Below are 20,343 nucleotides of genomic sequence, written 5' to 3' on the forward strand. Positions count from 1 at the left end.
ACCCTTTCGCGGCATCGGGGCGATGGGTATTCCGTGATGAGCAGCGGTATAATATGCGGCCGTCATCCGGACGGAAGTGTACGACCGCATCACGGAGCAAGCACGTCGACGCGTGTAGTGCGTATGAGCGGTGTAGAGTGAACGGGGGCTGCGCCGCGCATTCATACCTTTCATACAGTTTCGCCAGTTCCCAGTCGCCAGTTACGTGCAGTGAAGCGAATGATATGGGGCTCGTGTCAGCCAATCGGTAACGAGAGCCGGCTGCGTGGCCCCCCGAAAACGGAGGATGAGGGCTCGCCCATTGTCCGTTACTGATAGTTCCGTGATGCGGAAGCAGCACGGACCAACCACGTCGGCGCGTGTGGTGTATGAGCGGTGCAGAGTGCACGGGGGGAAGCGCCGCATTCATACCTTCAGACAGTTTCGCCGCTATATATATACTCCCTGTCGCCAGTTACATGCAGTGAAGCGAATGATATGGTGCTTTTGTCAGCCAATCGGCAATTATCGTAAAACGTGTTACTTTCCGGTTATTTTTCAGGCTTTTCGATGTACATAGTAGTAGCTTCACTTCTGTTGCGCTTGGTTACAGCCTACGAATGGCGTCTGGATCTCTGATTAAACGCTTCCCGTCCTTGTTTTATGTTGCAACCCGTGGAGCTTGCGCAATACCTTGTGTATACTTTGTTTCCCTTGCTTCCTTTCCTACGCTGTTTGTTATGTCAACGCTTCTTTGCACACTCGCTTCAAAATTTTAGCCGCCAATCTCAGATTATCGTTCTGAATCTTCTCTCGTTCCGCAAAAGAGGGGCCCGGATTTGCAACGCTTTTCGTTCATTAAGAACGGTTCGTTTTGTCTTTGGCCAGCGTTTCTCGCTAATACTATTATGTTTTTTATAACAATTCTGAGGGGGGGGGGGGGGGGGTCGTACGTGTGAGAAGGCCGGTGAAAGCCTAGCCAAGAATAGGCGCTTGCAGAGTCCCGCGCGCGCACCCCTTACTACTCGTACTGTTGCCAACTTAATGACGGTGATCCCCTAAGCTGGCGCAACGAGTCCCAAGGCTTCTTATTCTCGTGCACTGGTGAAAAAGACAACAACAAAAGAACAACTGGAATATGTGGCATCTGATTTACTCTATCCATTACGCTGTTACTTTCTGGGCGAACAAAGTTGCCCTGTTACCAGTGAGGAGCTAAGGGTACAAACGCCTTGCGTGCAGCCGATCACATGCAAATGTTTTCCTGAAGTCGGTGGACGTTTTGTTTTTCTTCTTTAGACACAGAACTGAGGGACGAGACACATTGCTGAACTACCAAACATTTCTTTTTTTAAATGAAGCTCATGATTCCTCGTGTTATACCCTGCAAGCGTCGGCGGTATGAGTTCCGCGGCGTGCTGTCTTTTCCAATTCTGTACGTATTGTCAAAATAAGTACACGTCCGGGGAATTCTGGCAAAGTATGATGTAACGGTCACTTCAGCTGAGCACCGTCGTACGCCTTATTATACTGGCAACTTCACCCCGGAGCCGCCATTTTGTTTGTTTGTTTCCATTTACTCTGTGTCTATAACGGTCAGGGCTTAAAGTCAGGGGGAAGCCCGCCCCCGGCCCCCTTTCCTACACCCCCCATTTTTTAAGGAGGAGCTAGGCTCCCCCTCGGCCGGTGAACTGTACCACTGCGGCACCCATTCGACAAGTGCTGGGGGGGGGGGGGGGGGCATTTTGTTACAACTAGTGCCTTGTGCGAGGAAATTACAACTCTCCTAACTGCTGGATCCTGTGATTCAACGCTTCACTAATTTATACATATGAACGTGTGTGAGTGTGCGCGCGCTATACTGATCGTCACCCTATGATGTCCTCCCCTCCACTGATGGCTCCCTCTCCACTGACGCCCCCCTCTTCACTGATACCCCCCCTTCGGCTGATGGCCCCTCTCCGCTGATGGCCCCTCTCCACATAACGGTGCAGTCAAGCCGTCCAGTATCGCGTCTCGAAAAAGCGCGCCTCGCGCGTCGCGACGCGATCGCTCACGCGCGCGCCACCAGGTGGTGTATCTCTGACGTCGCGTGCCCACGGCGTCGTCACCGCTGACGTCGTCGGCGCAGCTTCTCCGCCTGTCGTCCCTCCGCGTGTGCGCGTGCAGAGCTCCAGACTCTCGCGTAGGAAGGAGTTGCGTTCGCTCGTGCGCGTGTGCGTTGTGTGCGCGTGTGTGTGTGAGTGCGCGCGCGCTCTCGGTGATACAGCATGCGCCTGTTCGGCCGCAAGAGCCGCTCGTTCACGCTGCGCCCGGAGCCCGTCGGGCGCGGCCCCGAGCTCGGCACGGTGCCGGAGATACGCGTCGAAGCACCGCCGGCCGACGACGACGACCACCACCACAACCAGCAGCAGCGGCGGCAGCCGGAATCGCAACAGCGTGCCTGCAACAGCAACGGCGACCAACGCAACGTCGAGAACGAGAGGTCGGCCCCGTACGACGACGAGGACGACGAAGGTATGGGAAGCAAAAGAAAGGAGAAAGCGGAACGCCACGCGTATGACCCCGTCTTCTTCGGCGAGGCCGGCGAAACCGGCTCTGTCCGAGGAGAGTTCTACGCCAGGCGCGCGCCCGCTCGCGTGTACCGTTTAGGCTGGTTTAAAGCCGAGCCCCCCCCCCCCCCCCACCCCTTTTTTCCCCCCCCCACCTCCCCCTTCCCACCCAGCCAACCCTTTGCAGTGCTGTCGCACTGTTTGGGGTCCACCCTTTGACTCGTTATATTTCTCTGTGTCGTTTTTGGTGCGATTATGTGGTGGTAAGTGCGACGGTGACACGCTGATCGTCAACTCCGTGCAGGAGCTGGCATGCGGTTGTCTGAGGCAGCGCGGTATGACCGTGACGATTCCTTTCGCCCGATTCTATGCCTTATCATTCGCCGCTCACGATGGGCACAGCGTGGCGATAACGTGGGCGGGGCGCTGCCCGTGCCAATGACGAAGCGCGGGAAGGAAGAAAAAAAAAAGAATTGGGATAGGGGATCGCTACGTTATTATCCCGGCGTGGATGGAACGTACGTTACTCAAGCTGTGTGACGTTGGTCCGCGTATAAAAGTCGCCTTCCGCGGTGGCAATTCTGCGGCTACGGTGCGAGGTCGCGGGTTCGATTGGTTGACGGGTGGCCGCATTCCGCGCCGAAGGCGCTTAATGATAGAATCGCCAGTTTGCTCTGTAGAGAACCACAGGTGGTCGAAGTATTCAATATGTAGAGACCCATCTCCGGGGGGGTCCCCTCTCACCCATCTTCGTTCAACGTTGTAACGTCCTTGGGTCCCAGAGCGCGAACCGCCTATTCCGAGGCGAACGGTTCCTTGGTTCCTAACCAGATACCTTGCGTTATCAGAATGTGGTTTCCGTTTGTCGCGACTCATCGGATGCGACCTATCTGACTTTAGGCCTCTGAATTCTTTCCCAACTTTTTTTTTTTGTTCTTGCTTGCGTCCCCGATTTTATAGTTCTACGACCGCGGACGCAGAGGGAAAAACGTTCGCTCCACGTGCGGTGAATCATTTGGTTTGCGCAATAAGGCACGCGGCCCGACGACTATACTTCCAAAAGAAAGTACGAAGAAGAGAACGTCGTGGTCGCGGCGCCCAACCCCCTCCTCCCCTTGACGTTCATGATAAACCACTCCGCGTATCGGCTATTTAGCGTGCAGCCGTCGGTGAGATCGACATTCCGAGAAAGCCGTATACGTGTATATGGCTCGAAGGTGTGGCATGGTTGCGGTGCGTTACGGGTCGCTTGCTGTCCCCGCTTGATACGTAAACGAGCGAGAGAGACGGCGAGAAAGAAGGCGAAGACGTCAACCGTCTGGCTCGAAGCTCCGGCGTCATTCGATCGTCTGCATATATATACCGCGTTTGGAAAGCTTCCGAATCGTCAGTCGCATATGGGAGCAGATAGACGGCGGATGGCGGGAGGGTGTTATATACGCAAGGTAAAGTACTTGGGGAGGGGGGGGTCTCGTCTTTCCCAAATCCCGTCTCGCAAGTTCTGTTTTATGTTTCACAGCCCCCCCAACTAGGTTTTCCTTCCACCCGCACCTTTCTCTCGAATTTCGTCGTATACGTCGAGTCAGTTTTCTGTTCAGTGCCACCCCTCTCCTTCTCCGAGGTAGGCAGGCGAGAGGGGTATATAAGACTTAACGGCGGGCGTCCCACTTTTTTCTCAGTGTGAGCGCGCGATCACGCGCGTCTACTTACTTACCCGGCGCGCGTCGACTGAAATGCCGGAATCCTTCCTTTTCGCAGGTGGCTGCAGCGTGCGACTCCATCGCTATGTATCGGTCGCGTCGCCTTGCCTTCGGCCAGAACGCTATAGCGCCCGCAGCAGCAGCAGCAGCAGCTCTGTATAGATTAATCTCCGCGCTCTCGCCGTGCCATTGTTGCGGCCGGCGTAGTTTTATCTTATATACTCTTTCCTTTTTTATTTTTTGCATTTCTTTCAGCTTCGTCTTTGAGGCAAATGCACAGTAGCAGCAGCAGCAGGTATTGGAATGTGCCCGTCTTTCCCAACTCCTCGTGCGCACGTGCGCGCGATGTCTATCGCAGGGAGATATACACGATCGTCTCGATCGCTTGCGAAGCCGCCCTGCAGACCGCGAAAGAAAACGGCGCCTGCGTTGCGCGTCGCGACCAAAGGCATCCCTTGGTGCGACAAGTTCGCGCTTTTTGCAGCGAAGCTGTACATGCCCGGGCAAAACACTCGCGGTCCGACCACAGAAAACCCTCCGGCGGAAATAAACCTGTCGAAGAAAACTCGCGTCTTTTTCACTTGGTATATATACCAAGATGCATGGAAGCGTACGAATGTGTGACTAACACGACTGTTAGGTCTTGACACCAATAACTTCGCACGCTCGTCAGTTACGTCGCGATTACCGATAATAAAATCACATGTGGCGCATACCCGCGTTGGATATGCGGGTATGAGCCAGGGACAAGAAAGAAAGAAAGAAAGAAAGAAAGAAAGAAAGAAAGAAAGAAATCACGTGTGGCTCATACGGAGGCCTCACATTTCGTCTTCGCTGGTTTACCATCTGTACGGGGTGCATGAGCAGTGAAATTTTTTCGTTACGAGCTCTCGGTTCGTCGCTCGAACGGAAAGCAGCGCATCTGTGTTCGGGTTGACGAAGTGTCGGGCGTGAATGTGGCATGATTAGAGCTTCCACAGCTGGCTTCACTGCTTGGATATTGCGATATATATGGATATATACGTTGCGTTTTAGTTCGTGCTATGCATCTGGTACACCGGGCGACCTGTACGGGGCGTTTACGTGAAGCCGACAAAAGCGGGTCGATTCCGCTTGTCGGGTTGAGATCATGCCTGCTGCGCTCTTGAACGGACATCGAGTCGGGATGAGCCAGCTCGACCCATTTGAAGCACACGTGTAACCACAGTGGTCGGTGGTTCGCGGCCCGCAGTACGCAGGCTTTCGCATGCAGAAATATTTACCTGTCAGTTACGACTTCATACAAAACGATGTCGAGTCGGGCTGTTTGAGCCCGACATCTAGACTCGACCCACTTCTGTTGGGGTTCAGGTAAACGTAGCGATTTTCGCTGACGACCTAAGGATACTATAGCAAATAGACTGCCGCCTAATTGAGGTTTTTCTTGCATAGGCACGCCAGCCAATTACCTTCTCTGATTTCCGTGACGCAACGGCGGTGCTAAATTGCTTTCATCATCAGCGTCCCTCGCGCGAACTGTGTTTTGGAGCGTGGAGGCATTGAGGAAAGGTACATTGCGGTTTTGTGGGTGGGGCTCATTCTGAATTCTTGTGTTGTCGCCGATTCAGAATACATTTGAAGCCGTCTGTATATATAGAAAGGAGCTTTCAAACTCGTGTAAGTTACTGGTCTACGTATATCGTGTACACGGTCGACACTGTGACGTGTTCCAGGGGAAGAAGAAAGGGCGCTGACGTGGAATGTTCATATTTTTTAAAATTCTTTTTATCTCTCCTTGCTTGCGCAAGGCTGAACTACTGCATTAGACAGTATTTTATTTATAATGAGTTTCTTTCATATTTCTTCATCTATACTTTTGTTATAATATGCCACCAGGTTCTTGGCGTATCCCCCCACAGTGGATTTGCGCTATTGTTAAAGAGATCGTCATCATCACTTGATTTGAAGTATCTTCAGGACACGTGTTCAAATTGCTTAGCCACTGCGTGGCATTGGGGACCGGGAAATTGTCGGCGCCTTGCGAAGGGCTCTATATACGAGATCAGGGTCGCCGCTTACGGACCGCATTGTTTTCGCTGAGGAAGGAAGAGGTCGTCCAGTTTGGTGCGCGCGGCCTTCTTCCTTAAGAAAAATAAAAGCATTGTGTACTGAACTCCACGACTTCTTCCTTCAATGACTTCGTTTGTGTTACTGTGCTGGCCAACACTCCCGAGGCTAGGTTACACGTATGAACGATGAGATGATGCTTTCTGATGGCGTCCACTTTTACATCGGCGTGGCGACAAATAGCCACCTATAGCCTTCGTGATCTACTTACGTCCTACCAGTGTGTCGTAATCTATCGCTCCGCGCCTATCTGCGTTATCTCGCAAAGCTGCCTATGCCTGTGACCTTCCCTGCCCCCACCTTTTCCCAGGCATTCTTTCTTTCATCCATACTCCAACCGTCTCTTGCTTATCTCGACAGCTGACCATTTAACGTAACGCTCCCACTAGCTTTGAACGCCAGCGCATCTGGAAGGTTGATGTTCCCTACGTTCCTGCCTGGGTGCAATATCCTGTCATTCCATTACAATGAGCCTGGTGCGACTTGCGCAATGCGGGCTCAGTTTATTCTTGTCGCAGGCTCAGTTTATTCTTGTCTTTGTTGTTGTTGCCTTTTACGTATGGCTCATTCCACCGACCGCAAGTTGTCTTTTAGTCCACTTTCATTCTCGTTGCCATTCATTGAAGACAGGGATATAATCACGAATTTAGCGTCCCCCGTACAACAATCAGACGATTCAATTGAGAGTCAAAAGCTCGTTCCTCAGTGTTTTTCTTTGGCCTCGAGATGCGTTGTTTTTCTGGGCGAACAGAGATATAGATGTATAGCTGTTTATTTAAAAGCGGAGCGATTTCGCGCGTATAGAAGAATTCGTCCACTTGCTACTCTGCAAGGGAGAGAAGTGAGAAAAAGGTCCTAGGAGAAGGGCAGAAGAAAGTGAAAATAATAATAATAACAACCTCACTTGATATCTTTATTTCGCCCTTAAGTCCTGCTCGTACAAATGTACCGAGTCTTTTTTACTTCACAGCTGGCTTTTTGTAGCGTGGGCCGAGGTTGAGCAGTTTCGCGTGGCTCCTGGAGAGCCGTGCTGCGCATGCGCGAGGAGCAGTGACGTCACACGGCGCACAACTGGCGCGCCGGAGCCGCCGCCGCCGCGCGCGCCTCGCCGGTCTGCGCATTCCAGAGGAGTGACGTCATAGCCGCGGCAGACGCACTGGCACCGGCGCGTGCCCAGCTGTGCGCCTCCGTTGCGCAGTAGCCAAGTCTGACGCTGCGCCGGAGCCGCTTGATAGCGCCTCTTATTCTGTGCGCATGCGCAGAGGTATCAGTGGGGGTGTACATATAGCGGGGCGTTTGCCAGTGTGGTATAGTGATGGAGGAAGGAGAGCGAAATTGCTGCTCAGCGGCGCAGAAGAGCGGAGAAGCTTAACTCATCGGATCCCGAAGTACTAATTGCCTGGCAATTAGCGGTTGAGCGTAGGAAGAACGAATAGAAGAAGGTTAAACGTGCTGCGGAGACACCAGAGCAAAGGGAGGAACGTCTAGCAAAGCGGCGTCGCCAGGAGGCTGAGCGACGTGCCCGACCATCTCACGCTACGTATATCCTGGCATAGCCGAGCTAAGCCACTGCTATTTTTTTTTTGTGCGATGTATAGCAGTCCGAATAACAGCAAGAGTTTTGAGAGGAAGCCAAGTGATTGAAAGTATACTCAAACAAGAAGTCGAATACTTGACGTTGCATTGATGGAGAGTGCCAGCGACCTAACATGCGCCTTATAGTGTCAGACAGCCTTGATAGGTTGTTGCCACTTCTCTTGTATATATGTCCCTTTCATCACCGTACGCTCTACACTCTAATAATGCTATGCCCGATCGATTCCACAGATACGCAGTTGTCGCAACAGTGGCTTGTGGTTTGACCAAGGCCGTATATATGATGCTGTTTGCGTACGTCGCGTTAAGTCGCAGCCCGACAGATATACTTCTCCTTATAGCTCTAGTGCTTCCTGGCCTCCTATAGATTCGCGGGCAACCTTCTTTGGCAATACCCGCCGTGGTGGCTTACCCCCGTATTCAGAAAAGCATTTCAACTTGAAGCCCACGCTTGACTTGATTTAAATGACGCCTGTGGTGAACGCCCCAAGACGCTCATTGCCAAACGCAATGGACGTCTTGGGCACGTTCACCTCAGGCGTCATTTATATTCAGTCAAGCATGAGCTTCAAGTTGATGTGTATTTCTAAATACGGCTACGTGAACGGCTACGTGGCGTAGCCCAATGTCGCGGGTTCGAGTCCCGCGGCCGCACTTCGATGGGGCTGAAATGCAAAGACCGCTCGCTTACTTAAATTTGGGTGCACGTTAAAGAAACCCCGAGACGGTAAAAATTAAACCGGAGTCCCCCCCACCCCCATTTACGTCCTCCCTCATATAATCGTATCGTTGTTTCGTGCACGTAAAAAAAAAACTCATTTTTAATTTTTTTTCTGCTTCAGGCAGAACGCGTGGTAGCGCTTCTGAAAGTAGTTCCATAGTCTCATTTCGAGTTCGTTGGTGCTGAGGGACAGAAACCGTTAAATGCTTGTTTACTACAATACTTAGGTTAAATGAAGACGACATATAACGCAGCGCCGAGTGGTAAACATGAATTTTTTTTCTCCTGCCTTTGCTCTTCCACGCTTTAAAGGGACACTAAAGCACAACAATAAATCAACTTAGACTGATAAAGTATTCTTCGAAAACTCTTCTGTCCTTAACTCACTCTTCTGTCGAAAACTTACTGTAATACGCCAATTATTAGAAGAGAAAGCGAAGCTCAGTTAATTTTTTGAATTTCAGGCGGAAGCCCCAACGTCAGCACTTCAGTGTGACGTCACGGCTTCTGAAGTAATTTTTCGTATTTGGGCCACGTTGGCTCAGTTCGCGAAACTTGTCATATTCAATCTTGGGATCATTTAGAACACAATGTAGTCAGCCTTTACCGCTAAAGAACTAACTGGGACCTAGAAGACGCTGTCAAAATCCATGACGTCACGGTGAGCTGGTGCGGGAACTTGAAGGTGGCGTCGCCACTCTCGTCTGTGTTTTTCGTTTCTTTCCGGCTTACCAAGCAGCTTCTCTATGTAAGAGTGGTGTTTGCGGTATTGTGGAAGGGTAATCTATTGATACAGAAGAAATCATTTTTTCCCTTTAGTGTCCCCTTAACAATTGCGAAACCGTCTCATGTAGGAATTAAGCTACGCGCTGACTTGTGTATATCTGCTCTGATAAAGCGAAAGAGCTGTCGAACTTCCATCGAGAAGAAGGAGGGATAATAAACGTTTATTGGTGGTGCCAAATGTCCCGGCCTTGACACCTTATAGTATTGTTCTTCGTCTAGACTTTTGCCTGGTGGAGTTGGCCGAGCATTTCCGGACTATAGGGCTTCGGCACCTCGTCGGGAAGCGATCCATCCTTCTGAGGAGTTCGCGGTTGGCGGACTGTGGGTGTCTTGTTTGTATATTGACACGCGCAAATTGTTTATATTTTTTTACAGCGACCATTTATTTCACCGGTTAACCACTGTTACAAAGTTATAGCTATGCATTGTCGTGCCCGGTATGAGCTACTACTACGCGCGACCGCTTTGTGCTTTAGGTGGTGAGATCGGTGATTTGGAACACCTTATCTGGTTGTGCCCGCAGTTTGTCGAGAAAAGAAAGGCGTTGCTTCGCAGCCTGCAAAAGAAAATGTGTTAAACACGCGAGCTGTGGAGATGTCTTATAGTGTTCGCTGAAAGGCCCACAGTAATCAAGAAGACAGTGCTATGACTGTCGCTTGATTTTCTTCGAGAAACACAGTTGGACAGAATCTGGTGATACACCCTTAACTTGCTAAAAAAAAGTGTATTAGATGCTGAGGCTGAACAATTGCCGGCTAAGCATGCCGGGCTAACCCCACCTGCTGCTACGCCACCATCACCACCGAGTACATTATTGGAATATGAAACTTAGCTGGACTACTTGGCGTAGTAACACACCTGCGGAAGCTCAGCCCATGTCGTTTTTACTTTCATTGCCACAGAAAGTTGGCTGCGAGTTTAGGGTATTCCGGTGAGCCGTGGTCCAGTTGCAGTTTCTTGGTTGGTTGTTCCTCAGTGTAGAGCTTCTCCTCGTTCCGCTGCTAAGATCCTCAAGTCGTAGTCGTTGGTCTATTTTATGTCCATTGTTGGAACGAAGGCATCTCCAGTTGGTCTCCATTTGCCTCTGTCTTGCGTCAGCTGACGCCATCCTATAGCGTGCCTGCAAATTTCCCTCGTTTCGTCGCACCACCTGCAATTCTGTACCGACCTCGACCGCAAGGCATCGTGCATAGCGTAACTGCATTAACGATAATGAAGCGCGAACAGACGGAGAAAATTCTACGCAGAACAAGCGCTTATTAAGAACTTGTTCAACCAGACGAGGAATATATGTGCAGGTGATAGGCCAAGCAGATATATGGAGGAGGCGAGCAAATGAACAAGAGAAAAGAGAATGAAACGTGACTATAGATCACATGGCCGTCAAGACAGGAAAATTCACGTTCTTGCAACGATATGGATGGACAACTTGCGCACATGTCTCAGTTCTTCAGCAATTTTCTTGGTTATCGCGTTATTTCTAGTGCATGCACTGAAGTGATATCTGCTTCGCCTATCGCCCGGTGTTGAGTGAGTGCAGCGCCGATACCGATGTTGCTTGCGTCGGTATGTATACCTCGTTGTCCGCGTCCTTGTGGAAGTGAGCAAAGACGCGGGTTCATGGTTTCTGCAGCCGCTGTCGTAACTCGATGAAAGCTGCGCTTTGCTCGTCAGTACCAACGAATTGGTATGTCACCTCGCTGTGAGGCGAATGAGTGGTTCGGCGATCTGGGAGAATTTGTATATTCCTCGTTCGAGTAAACAAGCTTTATAGTAAGCTGGGTAGCGCATATTCTGTCTAGGTTTTCTGTGTCTATCTGTTCGCGCTCTATGAACACGAATCTATACCAGCTGGTCCAACTCCCGAGCACACACGAGCACACGAGCACTCTCCTTTAGGATATGGCTGTAGCCTTGTGGTATGCCGGTCGGAGAAAAAGACGGCTGCGTCAAGCTTCACGTCGTAGGCGAGGTTAAAGATAACGGCCCGCCTGTTCTCTTACCCGAGGAAAACCCTCTTCTCTTTTGCTTCCAGAGTGTCAGTCTCCGCGTGTTTCGTCACGTGGGTATTGCCGAACGTTCTCACACGGCAGGCAGGCAAGTTGATGACGGGACGGAGCGGAGCGGGCAGTCGAGCGTCCTTTCGCGTTGAAGAGACACCGTGGTTGTCAATCAGTGATCTGTCCAGTTTCCATCTCCTTCATATTTTTTTCTTAGCTTCATTTCGTACCGTTCTCCCCATTTTTTTCTTCTTTTTTTGTACGTGATGGCGTTTTACCGGCAGCGTACAGTTGGATCTGTTGTTAGTACAAATAGGGAGCTTGTTCGCATTCCCGGAGATTCTTCGAAGAGTGCGAATGATCCCGGTTCAATAGGAAAAGAATTCCTCCATGATCAATGTATAGCTTGCTTCACTGTGGCTATTGTTTTCTCACGTTCTATGACAATAGCTGTTAAGAGTACGCGTCAGCCAACCTTCGTGGCCTTTGTCGCAGCCACTATCATCATCATAATCATAATGGTTTCTCGACAAAATGCAATGGCCAGAAGACGAAGCTCTGTGTTCTTCATAGGTTTGAACCTGCCTTATCATATTGTCACGAGTGGCGATCCTGTGGTCGGTGCTTGGACGATAACGACGACGATGGATACACTGCATGGATACACTGATACACTGGAAGATGAACCTGACACCTTTGTTCTGGCCATTACAGACTTCGTCCACATAGCTGACGAACAGCGCCGCGACTCATCTTTGCGGCCTATTATAGACGGTCTCAACTCACCACACCCTGACCCTTCCCTACGGATGTTTGTGCTCCACAACGCCACCTTACACCGCTACAACGCCCGGCCTGACGGCGCTGAGCTCTTGCTTGTTGTTTCCGCGCATCTTCGCTCTACTGTTTTGCGCCAGCTTCACGATGCACCGATGGCCGGACACCTAGGCGTGTCACGCACGTATGATCGCATCCGTAGGCGCTTGTTTTGGCCTGGTCTCTACCGTTCTGTGCGACAGTACGTTGCGGCTTGTGACCTCTGCCAGCGACGCAAGACTCCTGCCCTACTGCCTACTGGCAGCCTTCAGCCCCTCGATATCCCTGATGAACCATTTTCCCGGGTGGGACTCGATCTTCTAGGGCCTTTTCCCATGTAAACCACTGACAATAGATGCGTTGCAGTCGCTGCTGACTACGCAACGCGGTACGCTGTTACACGAGCACTTCCCACCAGCTGTGATGTAGCCGATTTCCTTCTTCACGACGTCATCCTGTGCTACGGTGCTCCTCGTCAGTTAATAACGGACCGCGGCCGCTGCTTCCTGTCTAAAGTAGTCGACGACATTCTTCGTTCTTGCAAGACCAATCACAAGTTCACCACTGCGTACAATCCGCAGACAAACGGCCTTACTGAACGCCTCAACCGTACTCTCACAGATATGCTTGCTATGTACGTGTCTGAGGACCACCGAGACTGGGACATTAACTTGCCTTTTGTGACCTTCGCCTACAACTCTTCTCGTCACGACACAGCTGGCTACTCGCCTTTTTATCTACTGTTTGGCTACGACCCACCATTGCCTATGGGCACCATACTTCATCCTCACGCAGACACATCCTCTGCCTATGCTCGTGATGCTCTTGCCCGTGCTGACATCGCCCGTCAGGTTGCCCGCGATCGCTTGTCGGCTTCACAGGTCAATCAAAAATGTCTCTATGACCGCCGACACCGGGAGGTGAACTTCCCTCCAGGATCGCTCGTCTTGCTGTGATTCTCGTCACGTCGCGTTGGCTTATGCGAAAAACTCCTCTCCCGTTATGATGGCCCTTACCGCGTCGTACGCAAAGTCACTATTGTGACCTATATATGAAATCGCTCCGCAAAATCCTAAGTTGGCCTCTGCAACAATCGCGAGTGACATAGTCCATGTGTCGCGCCTTAAACCGTACCACTCTCGGCCCGGGCCCTAATTGCACCGGGACGGTGCTTCTGCCGCCGGCGGGTAATGTCACGAGCGGCGATCCTGTGGTCGGTGCTTGGACGATGATGACGACGACGGCGTGGCTTTCTGGTGTGCACGCGCTCTCCTGAACGATTGCTGTAGCGTTGTGCGCCTTACCCTGTAAATATATCCATTGTATATATATTCTCCCCGTAACAATATTTATGTCATTTCTGAAATGAGAGTGAGTCTCTAGAATATTTCCTTTTTAGCATGTGACTGTTTTACTGTAAAGAGAGAGAAAAAAAAGAACATTTTTGGAATGAACCCTTCCGAAAGCTGGACTTAAACTTGCCTCTCCCGGTATTCCTTTCCTTTGGTGCTAACCGACTGAGTTTTAGCCACAGGAAAGTTGGTGCCCTCTGCAATTGCCTGTGCGAGACATGCTAAAGCTTTCCTTTTTGCTTACTTTAAATATATTCTCATGTTTAATTATTGTAATATTTAAGTACTATTCACTTCACATCTGTATCAGTTAAAATTTAATTTCAGTTTTCACTTTCCATAGTTTCGTATTAATTTCTCTCAAAATTTGCAGTTTATGGATCTTTCGTACCGCTCGATTCATGGCCGAGAGTGTGTTGTTCATTTCACTGAGAAACATGCAACATGCAAGCACCAAATTTTGGTCTGCAGTATGTCGTATAATAATAATAATAATAATAATAATAATAATAATAATAATAATAATAATAATAATAATAATAATAAACTGGTCAACGGGTGGGTCGCGTTTTGTTTTCGGGTGAGAGAGAACGGCAGAGCAAAATTTTGAGGAAAATTAGATGGGTTGTACTGACGTCATTTTAGCCGCTATGCTGGAGCACCCACTGTAAGGAGCTGCGTCAGTTGGCATCTCGTGTGTGGTGGTTCAGCAGCGGTTCCGCCGCGGCACATACCCCAGCTGTGTTCCGACCGCGTCTCAGTGACCTTGGTTACGCTGCGGCAGTGAATACGATACACTGACGTCATCGTGGCTCCCTTGTTGGAGGACCAGCGCGGTGAGAAGCTGCGTCCGTGACGTCACGTGTAGGATATCTCTACAACGTCCGCTTTAGGAAATAGCTTATTGCTACCCTTCTCAGAAGAATGGGCAGATGGAGACACTGAGAGCTGTTGTCTTCGGCCGTTTGCTTGTTCACTTGTTCCTCGAATTATGCAACTTTGCTGTAATTTACTATACTTGTCCTGCATTGCCACGAGAAGTAGTGCGCGATTACGCACTTCTTTCCGTGGCGGTGCAGGGCAAAGCACACGCGCAAGTAAGAGTGTTTCAGAAGGAAAGTCCCGCATTCTCATCCTCGTTAGTTTGAACCGCTGGGAAGAGAAATCATAGCAGCTTGTTTGCAACAGAAAAGTAAGGTAAGATTATACACCGCCGAGTGTTGAATCTGACGCATTTTCCCGCTTTCTTTTTTTTTTTTTTCGGCCTTTGGGCAAATCCGAAACTGTCGCACGTGGAAGCTGCATCGATTCCCCCGCGAGTATCCGTTCCAAGAAACTAAAAGCACTGCCAAACGCTGCCGAACTGCTTGGCGCACTAACGCACGCGCAGAAGCTCATCCTCCCCTGTAGCTTTTCTTTCGTTGCCACAGATACTTGTGCGCAAGTACGTCCACTACGGGGCTTTAGCCAGAAACCGAGCTGTCCGAACCGAGCTTGGAAATCGGGTGGGATACTAGATAAAAGCTAAAGTAGGAAAGACAAAAAAGAAAGTTGCGTGAAAGTAAGTGCAGTGTTGTGTGTACCCTTTTCTTGGGCGGCTTGCACTTCTGCGGCCTCGCATGGGTGAACCGGCGGGTGCTTTTACAGCGCGCGGTTCCTAATGACCTTTCGCATCGCCGTTGGGTCACGTGAGGCTCAAGTGTAATCCGGCGGCCACCGCGCTGTCAAAGAGTCCCCTGGAAAGATCAGCCCGGCTCTCCGTACAAGGGATGAGAAGATATATTCGCTCAGGCCGGAACAAGAGTTACCTCCTCAAAGAGAAACACCGTCCTATTTGCATAACGATATTAGCGGTTGCGACTTCGACATTGGAAAGCTTTAGACTAGGGCAGGCATGCGGTGCTTTCCCTAGTATAAGCCGAAGCTCTGGCTGGGTATTAGAGAGCTTTAGAAATTGCGTATATCCGAGCAGCTTAGCATACGCAGGGACTATAGGATCGGCGAGAGCGCGCATGCGCAGAAAGTCGAACGAGGATTCTTTTTGATGGGAGTGTAGCTTGTGCTAACTTAAAGGAATATAGACTGACCTGACTTTCTCGACTTGCCACAATTTTGCGTTAGACGAAGGTTGAAACCCACCAAGTCCGAGGAAATATGCCTTGTGTCTAAGCCCTGAATACGATGCTCGTTTCTACGAACCTGGGCCTGTAATGTATTCACAAAGCTCTTTTCGTTCGCAAGTGCACTTTGTCAATAGCCGGGTGCCTTCGCTAATTATATGTCCTGCATGAGGATTGTCTGGAAATTGCTCTTACGAACAGTTTTAGCGTAAGAGCCTTTTGCGAATACAGGCCCTGTTACCTAGGCGTGGATGCGTTGTGACGTCATGATGCGCTGGCGAGCTTCGTTCCTGCCATCGCTGCGATTGTGCACACGCGAGCACGGGCGGGCGCTCATTTTTTTTTATGGCCAACGTCGTCATACATATATTGCTACACGACGCCACAGAATTTTGCTATGTGTCATGACGTTGCAATGACATCGATGACGCCAGGTCCGCCATTTCAAAACCAGCCTTTTATAATAAGTGTCATAGTAAAATATTTTGTGCGTGCTTCTCAGCCTTTTACGCTTGCCAAGCGTCACCCTCTTACGGTGGATTCACACGATACGGACGAATCGGTCACGTGACATGTGACGTGCGTCGAATCGCTCCGCAGGTAGCATTCACACGACAGGCTGACAGCGCGGGCAGAGAGCAACTCCATAGGTATTCTCGCTCCGACGGAGCAACGGCAACGGAGCAACGGCGACGGAGCCGAAAATCCCTTAACCCTAATTTGGCTTTCCGCAGTATCGCGAAGCGCTCGAGGGAGCAAGCACCGCGGCAACGGCTGACGTATACGATCACGGGATGCGCACTCCGCAAGCTCAAATGGCGATTTGCTCCGTCGTGTAAATACAGCTTTACACGGGGGAAGCGTGTGGTAGACTTTCTACAACTGCGAACATGTGTGCCAGCACTCATTTTAAGCATACGATAGCATACTTATAGAATGTGATGATTGTGACGTCTGGACAACTGCGCCAACGCCACCTAGATAGCACACGATCTGTTCACTCCGATCCATGACGTCACGCTACCGTGACCGACTGCAATAGAACCTATAGATATAATAGGGATGCTCCCGAGTAAGCAGCGGCGATTTCTACGTCACCGCTTTCATCACTCCAGGCTTGGCAATGGAGATTTCAGTCCTGGCAGCATGACGTCATGGATCGGAGTGAACAGGCCTTGTGTATATCTAGGTGGTGTTGGCCGCGCTCACGTGCGATACGGGGGGACCTTGAAAACTCTTATCAAAGTGACGTTACTCTACCTCGCATCTCTTTTGAGATTACGTGCACAATCTATGTATAACACGATCGCGTACGCTCAACACACGACGAGTTTTCTGTTATGTACTGCTATAAAGAAATGCGTTACCGATATAGTGGAATCGAACTCTGTCTTCCAGAACAGCACCCCAATGCTCTTATATACCATTATATAGGCAACGTTGGCACTCGTGATTCTCTCGTGCCAAAATCGATCTTTGAAGCGTCTGCCGAGTGCGTCTCGCAATTTTGTCGTTTCTCGCATTCTTCGCTCGTGACAGATATATAAAGCGCTTCGAGACGTTGTGGTTGGACTGCATTGCTTTCGGCATATCGGTTCGTGTTTTTCCGTCCAATACTATACCTCCAAACTGGGTGAAGTTGGCCTGAAGTACTCTCGCATGACAATAGACAGGCAGGTAATATATACTCAGCGATCAAACGAAACTGCTTTCAAGGACAATAATGTAAAAGCGGGTATTCGTTGTACCGCGTCTTTCAATAAAAATCGCATCCTCTTTCGCCGAAAAAAAAAAAAAAAAAAAAAAAAAAAACGGCTCGCACGACCGGCGAGAAGGCGCCACGGCGCGCCAGCTTGGCGGTGTGTATTCGCTGCCACGAACATCCTTTATATACGAAAAAGGCGGCGGCGAATCATTGGTCATGCGGACCGCGTCGCGATTCGAACGCGCGCGTCGACAAAAAAAAAAAAAAAAAAAGCGGACGGAACTGCGTGAAACTCGCGCCTGTTGCATACCTGCGAGCCGTCGCCATCATCAAGGTCTGCGTTTTTACCCCCGCCTCGTGCGCGTCGTTTACGCGATGGCTGCCGGCCCTGTCAGGCGAGAGCGGCAGACGCGCGCGATTCCGCAGCTGCATGCCTGCTTGCCTCCGCGAGGCGAATTAACTCTCGATCGCTCCTCGCACCTGGGCGAATATACCTGGCCGCGCGATGTCTGCTTCTATGGTGAATCGCAGTTCTGTGTACACCTGCGAGGCAGGCCGCGGCGCGGTCTCCCGGTGCTGTATAGCAGCTGCAGAGCTGTATAGCCGGCGTGATTTCTAATTTTTCGTTCCCTGTATATGGTTTCCAATTATAGGCAGGCGGGCGTTGCGTCCCCACCCGAAGGCAGCTTCCGGCTTGTTTCTGCCTGTTTCATTGATGTTTTGACAATACAGTGAATCAGACAATCAATCAATTGTTGTATATAATATTGAGTGAGCTCTGTATGGTTGCAATCGCACTCTTGAGGAAGGTCGGACCCCAACCGAAACGTCAGTAAAGTCATGTTATTTTTCCTATACGTGCTTCTATTCTTTGAACTATTTCTGTGCCGGATCCTCTGATTCTATGCTTCACTTATATATATATATATATATATATATATATATATATATATATATATATATATATATATATATATATATATATATATATATAACCGCGAAGTTCTGCTTCACAATTTATATATAGCGTTTTCGTAGAAATCGTGTAGAAGAGAAAATTACAGCCAAGAAAACGTAACGTAACAAAGTTTTAGTAGTGCTAATAGCAGCAGTTGTGTAGTATAGTAGTAGTAGTAGTGGTGGTAGCCACAGCGTCCCTACAATGAAGCGAACTCTGCGGCTCGTGTCGTCGGCCAATCACAAACGACAGCCTGGCTGCGAGTCGCTGAGGAAGCAGTAGAGAGTTTCGCGCATTCTCATTCATCGCGCTCCGTGCGCGTTCCCGGAACCTCACGAAATGGGAATGCGCCAAACACAGGTTGCTGTGCCGGCTAGCACGGGAGTTGTGGTCTGCAGTGTTTTCACTAACTCTTGCCCGGACTGTACACGTTCCTCGAGTCCGCAGCGTTCACTGTGCACTCGCACCACCGTTTCCCGCTATTTACGCGACGACGATACCTTATATCGGCGAGACAACGCTCCCGAGCCGCCCTTGCAAAAAACCACGCACACGATTCAATTGAATTTCAACAGAAAGTGCATTGAAAGCAAAACCTCAATAGGAATACAACCGAATCCCTATAACGACTTTTGAAAGGATGCTTTGCCGGGTGCTTTTGCATGGGTGCTTCTGGCTGATCACTTGTGCGCGCTTTCACATTATGCCGTCATGTCGTTACCGACAGTAGGCAGACACACGTGCGTCGTTACCGACACCCGCGAGGAGATCGGTGCATACTCCCACACCATGCGGTGGTGGTCGACTTCGCGTTGTCAACGTTTTGTCCTAAACGTTTTATCATTACCGTCTCTAAAAGAGACACTAAAGAGAAATAAGTAATTTGAGCTGTATTAGTATAGTTACCCTTTTACAATACCGAGAAAACGACTAGTGTCCGAAGAGGCCTCGTAAGCCACAAAAAGGCGCAAGAACGAAAGGCAGGTGGCGACGCCGCCTTTATGATCGCGCACTAGCTCACGCCGAGACGTCACAAATTTTGACGGCGTCCGCTCTAGCCCAGCTGATTTTTTTATGTTATCGGTAAACATCGATTGCATCGTTATTTTCGAAGGACCAAATCACAAGCGTAGGAAGTTGCAAGAACTACTTCTACTTAGCCACAACCGCTCAAATGCGAAAAAAAAAAAAAAAAAAAAACATTGGCATCCGTCACGTGACGCTGGAATCGCCATGAAAGAGAGAGAGAAGTGGAGTCTCTTCCGTGATTTCAAACCCGAATTGAGAACACGAAACAATATAGTCTTCTAGTTGAACGCTCTACCTCGCTGACCATTTTTGTCTGTGCGTTCGGAGTACGAGCAGCATTATTGGCTTTTTGACAATCGTCATCGGCTTTGTGAGTGTACTTAAGCCTACTACGGCAGGGATAATTAAGTGCCTGTGCGTGAGAGACTGTGGTATAGGAGCTACATAAGCCGTGATAAAGCGCTCCAGAAGGGCTGGCCAACGTTTATATAGGTGGACCCATCTTTGTAAAAGGCCGCTTTGTGGTCCTCGGCGGGTTGACAAGGCCGCATTTGACAAAGATAGGTCCACCTATCGAAGCGTTGGCCAACCTTTCTGGGGCACTTTATCACTGTTCACGCGACTTCTATACCACAGTGTGCTATTCCACCTGTCAGCCTGCTCCTTGATTTTGGATGTGCACGAGAGGGATATTTAAACGTATTTTAATGAAAGCTGAAGATGTCAGCCCTGCTGCTAGCTTGCTACTTCTTCAGAAGGGGGGTTTCGACATGGATGATATAAAAGATGGGGCAATTGACATGAAGGTGATGAGAAAATAACGCCTCTAACAGAGACTCTTACCTACAGTAAACTAGTTTGTACCCTTAAGGGTACATAAAGGTGTAATTATGTTTTACACCCTTACACTCTTACAAGTGTAA

General features: G+C 49.9%; 1 protein-coding gene across 2 annotated transcripts in view; it reads left to right on the top strand.

The window, feature by feature from the left end:
- The window catches only part of LOC119466129 (cAMP-dependent protein kinase type II regulatory subunit), a 168,149-nt gene that overhangs the window by 73,605 nt on the left and 74,201 nt on the right, over positions 1–20,343 (top strand). The window contains exon 1 of one of the 2 annotated variants that reach the window (XM_037726617.2): positions 2,139–2,496. The exons of the other annotated variant lie outside the window; for it this stretch is intronic. Coding sequence (XP_037582545.1) covers positions 2,250–2,496 — 247 coding nt within the window. The 5' untranslated portion in view covers positions 2,139–2,249. Of the gene's footprint in view, positions 1–2,138; positions 2,497–20,343 lie in introns of those variants that run through there. 2 annotated transcript variants of the gene reach the window in all.

Source organism: Dermacentor silvarum, chromosome 10 (genome assembly GCF_013339745.2).
Source record: "Dermacentor silvarum isolate Dsil-2018 chromosome 10, BIME_Dsil_1.4, whole genome shotgun sequence".
In the NCBI taxonomy this organism is placed as follows: Eukaryota; Metazoa; Arthropoda; class Arachnida; order Ixodida; family Ixodidae; genus Dermacentor; species Dermacentor silvarum.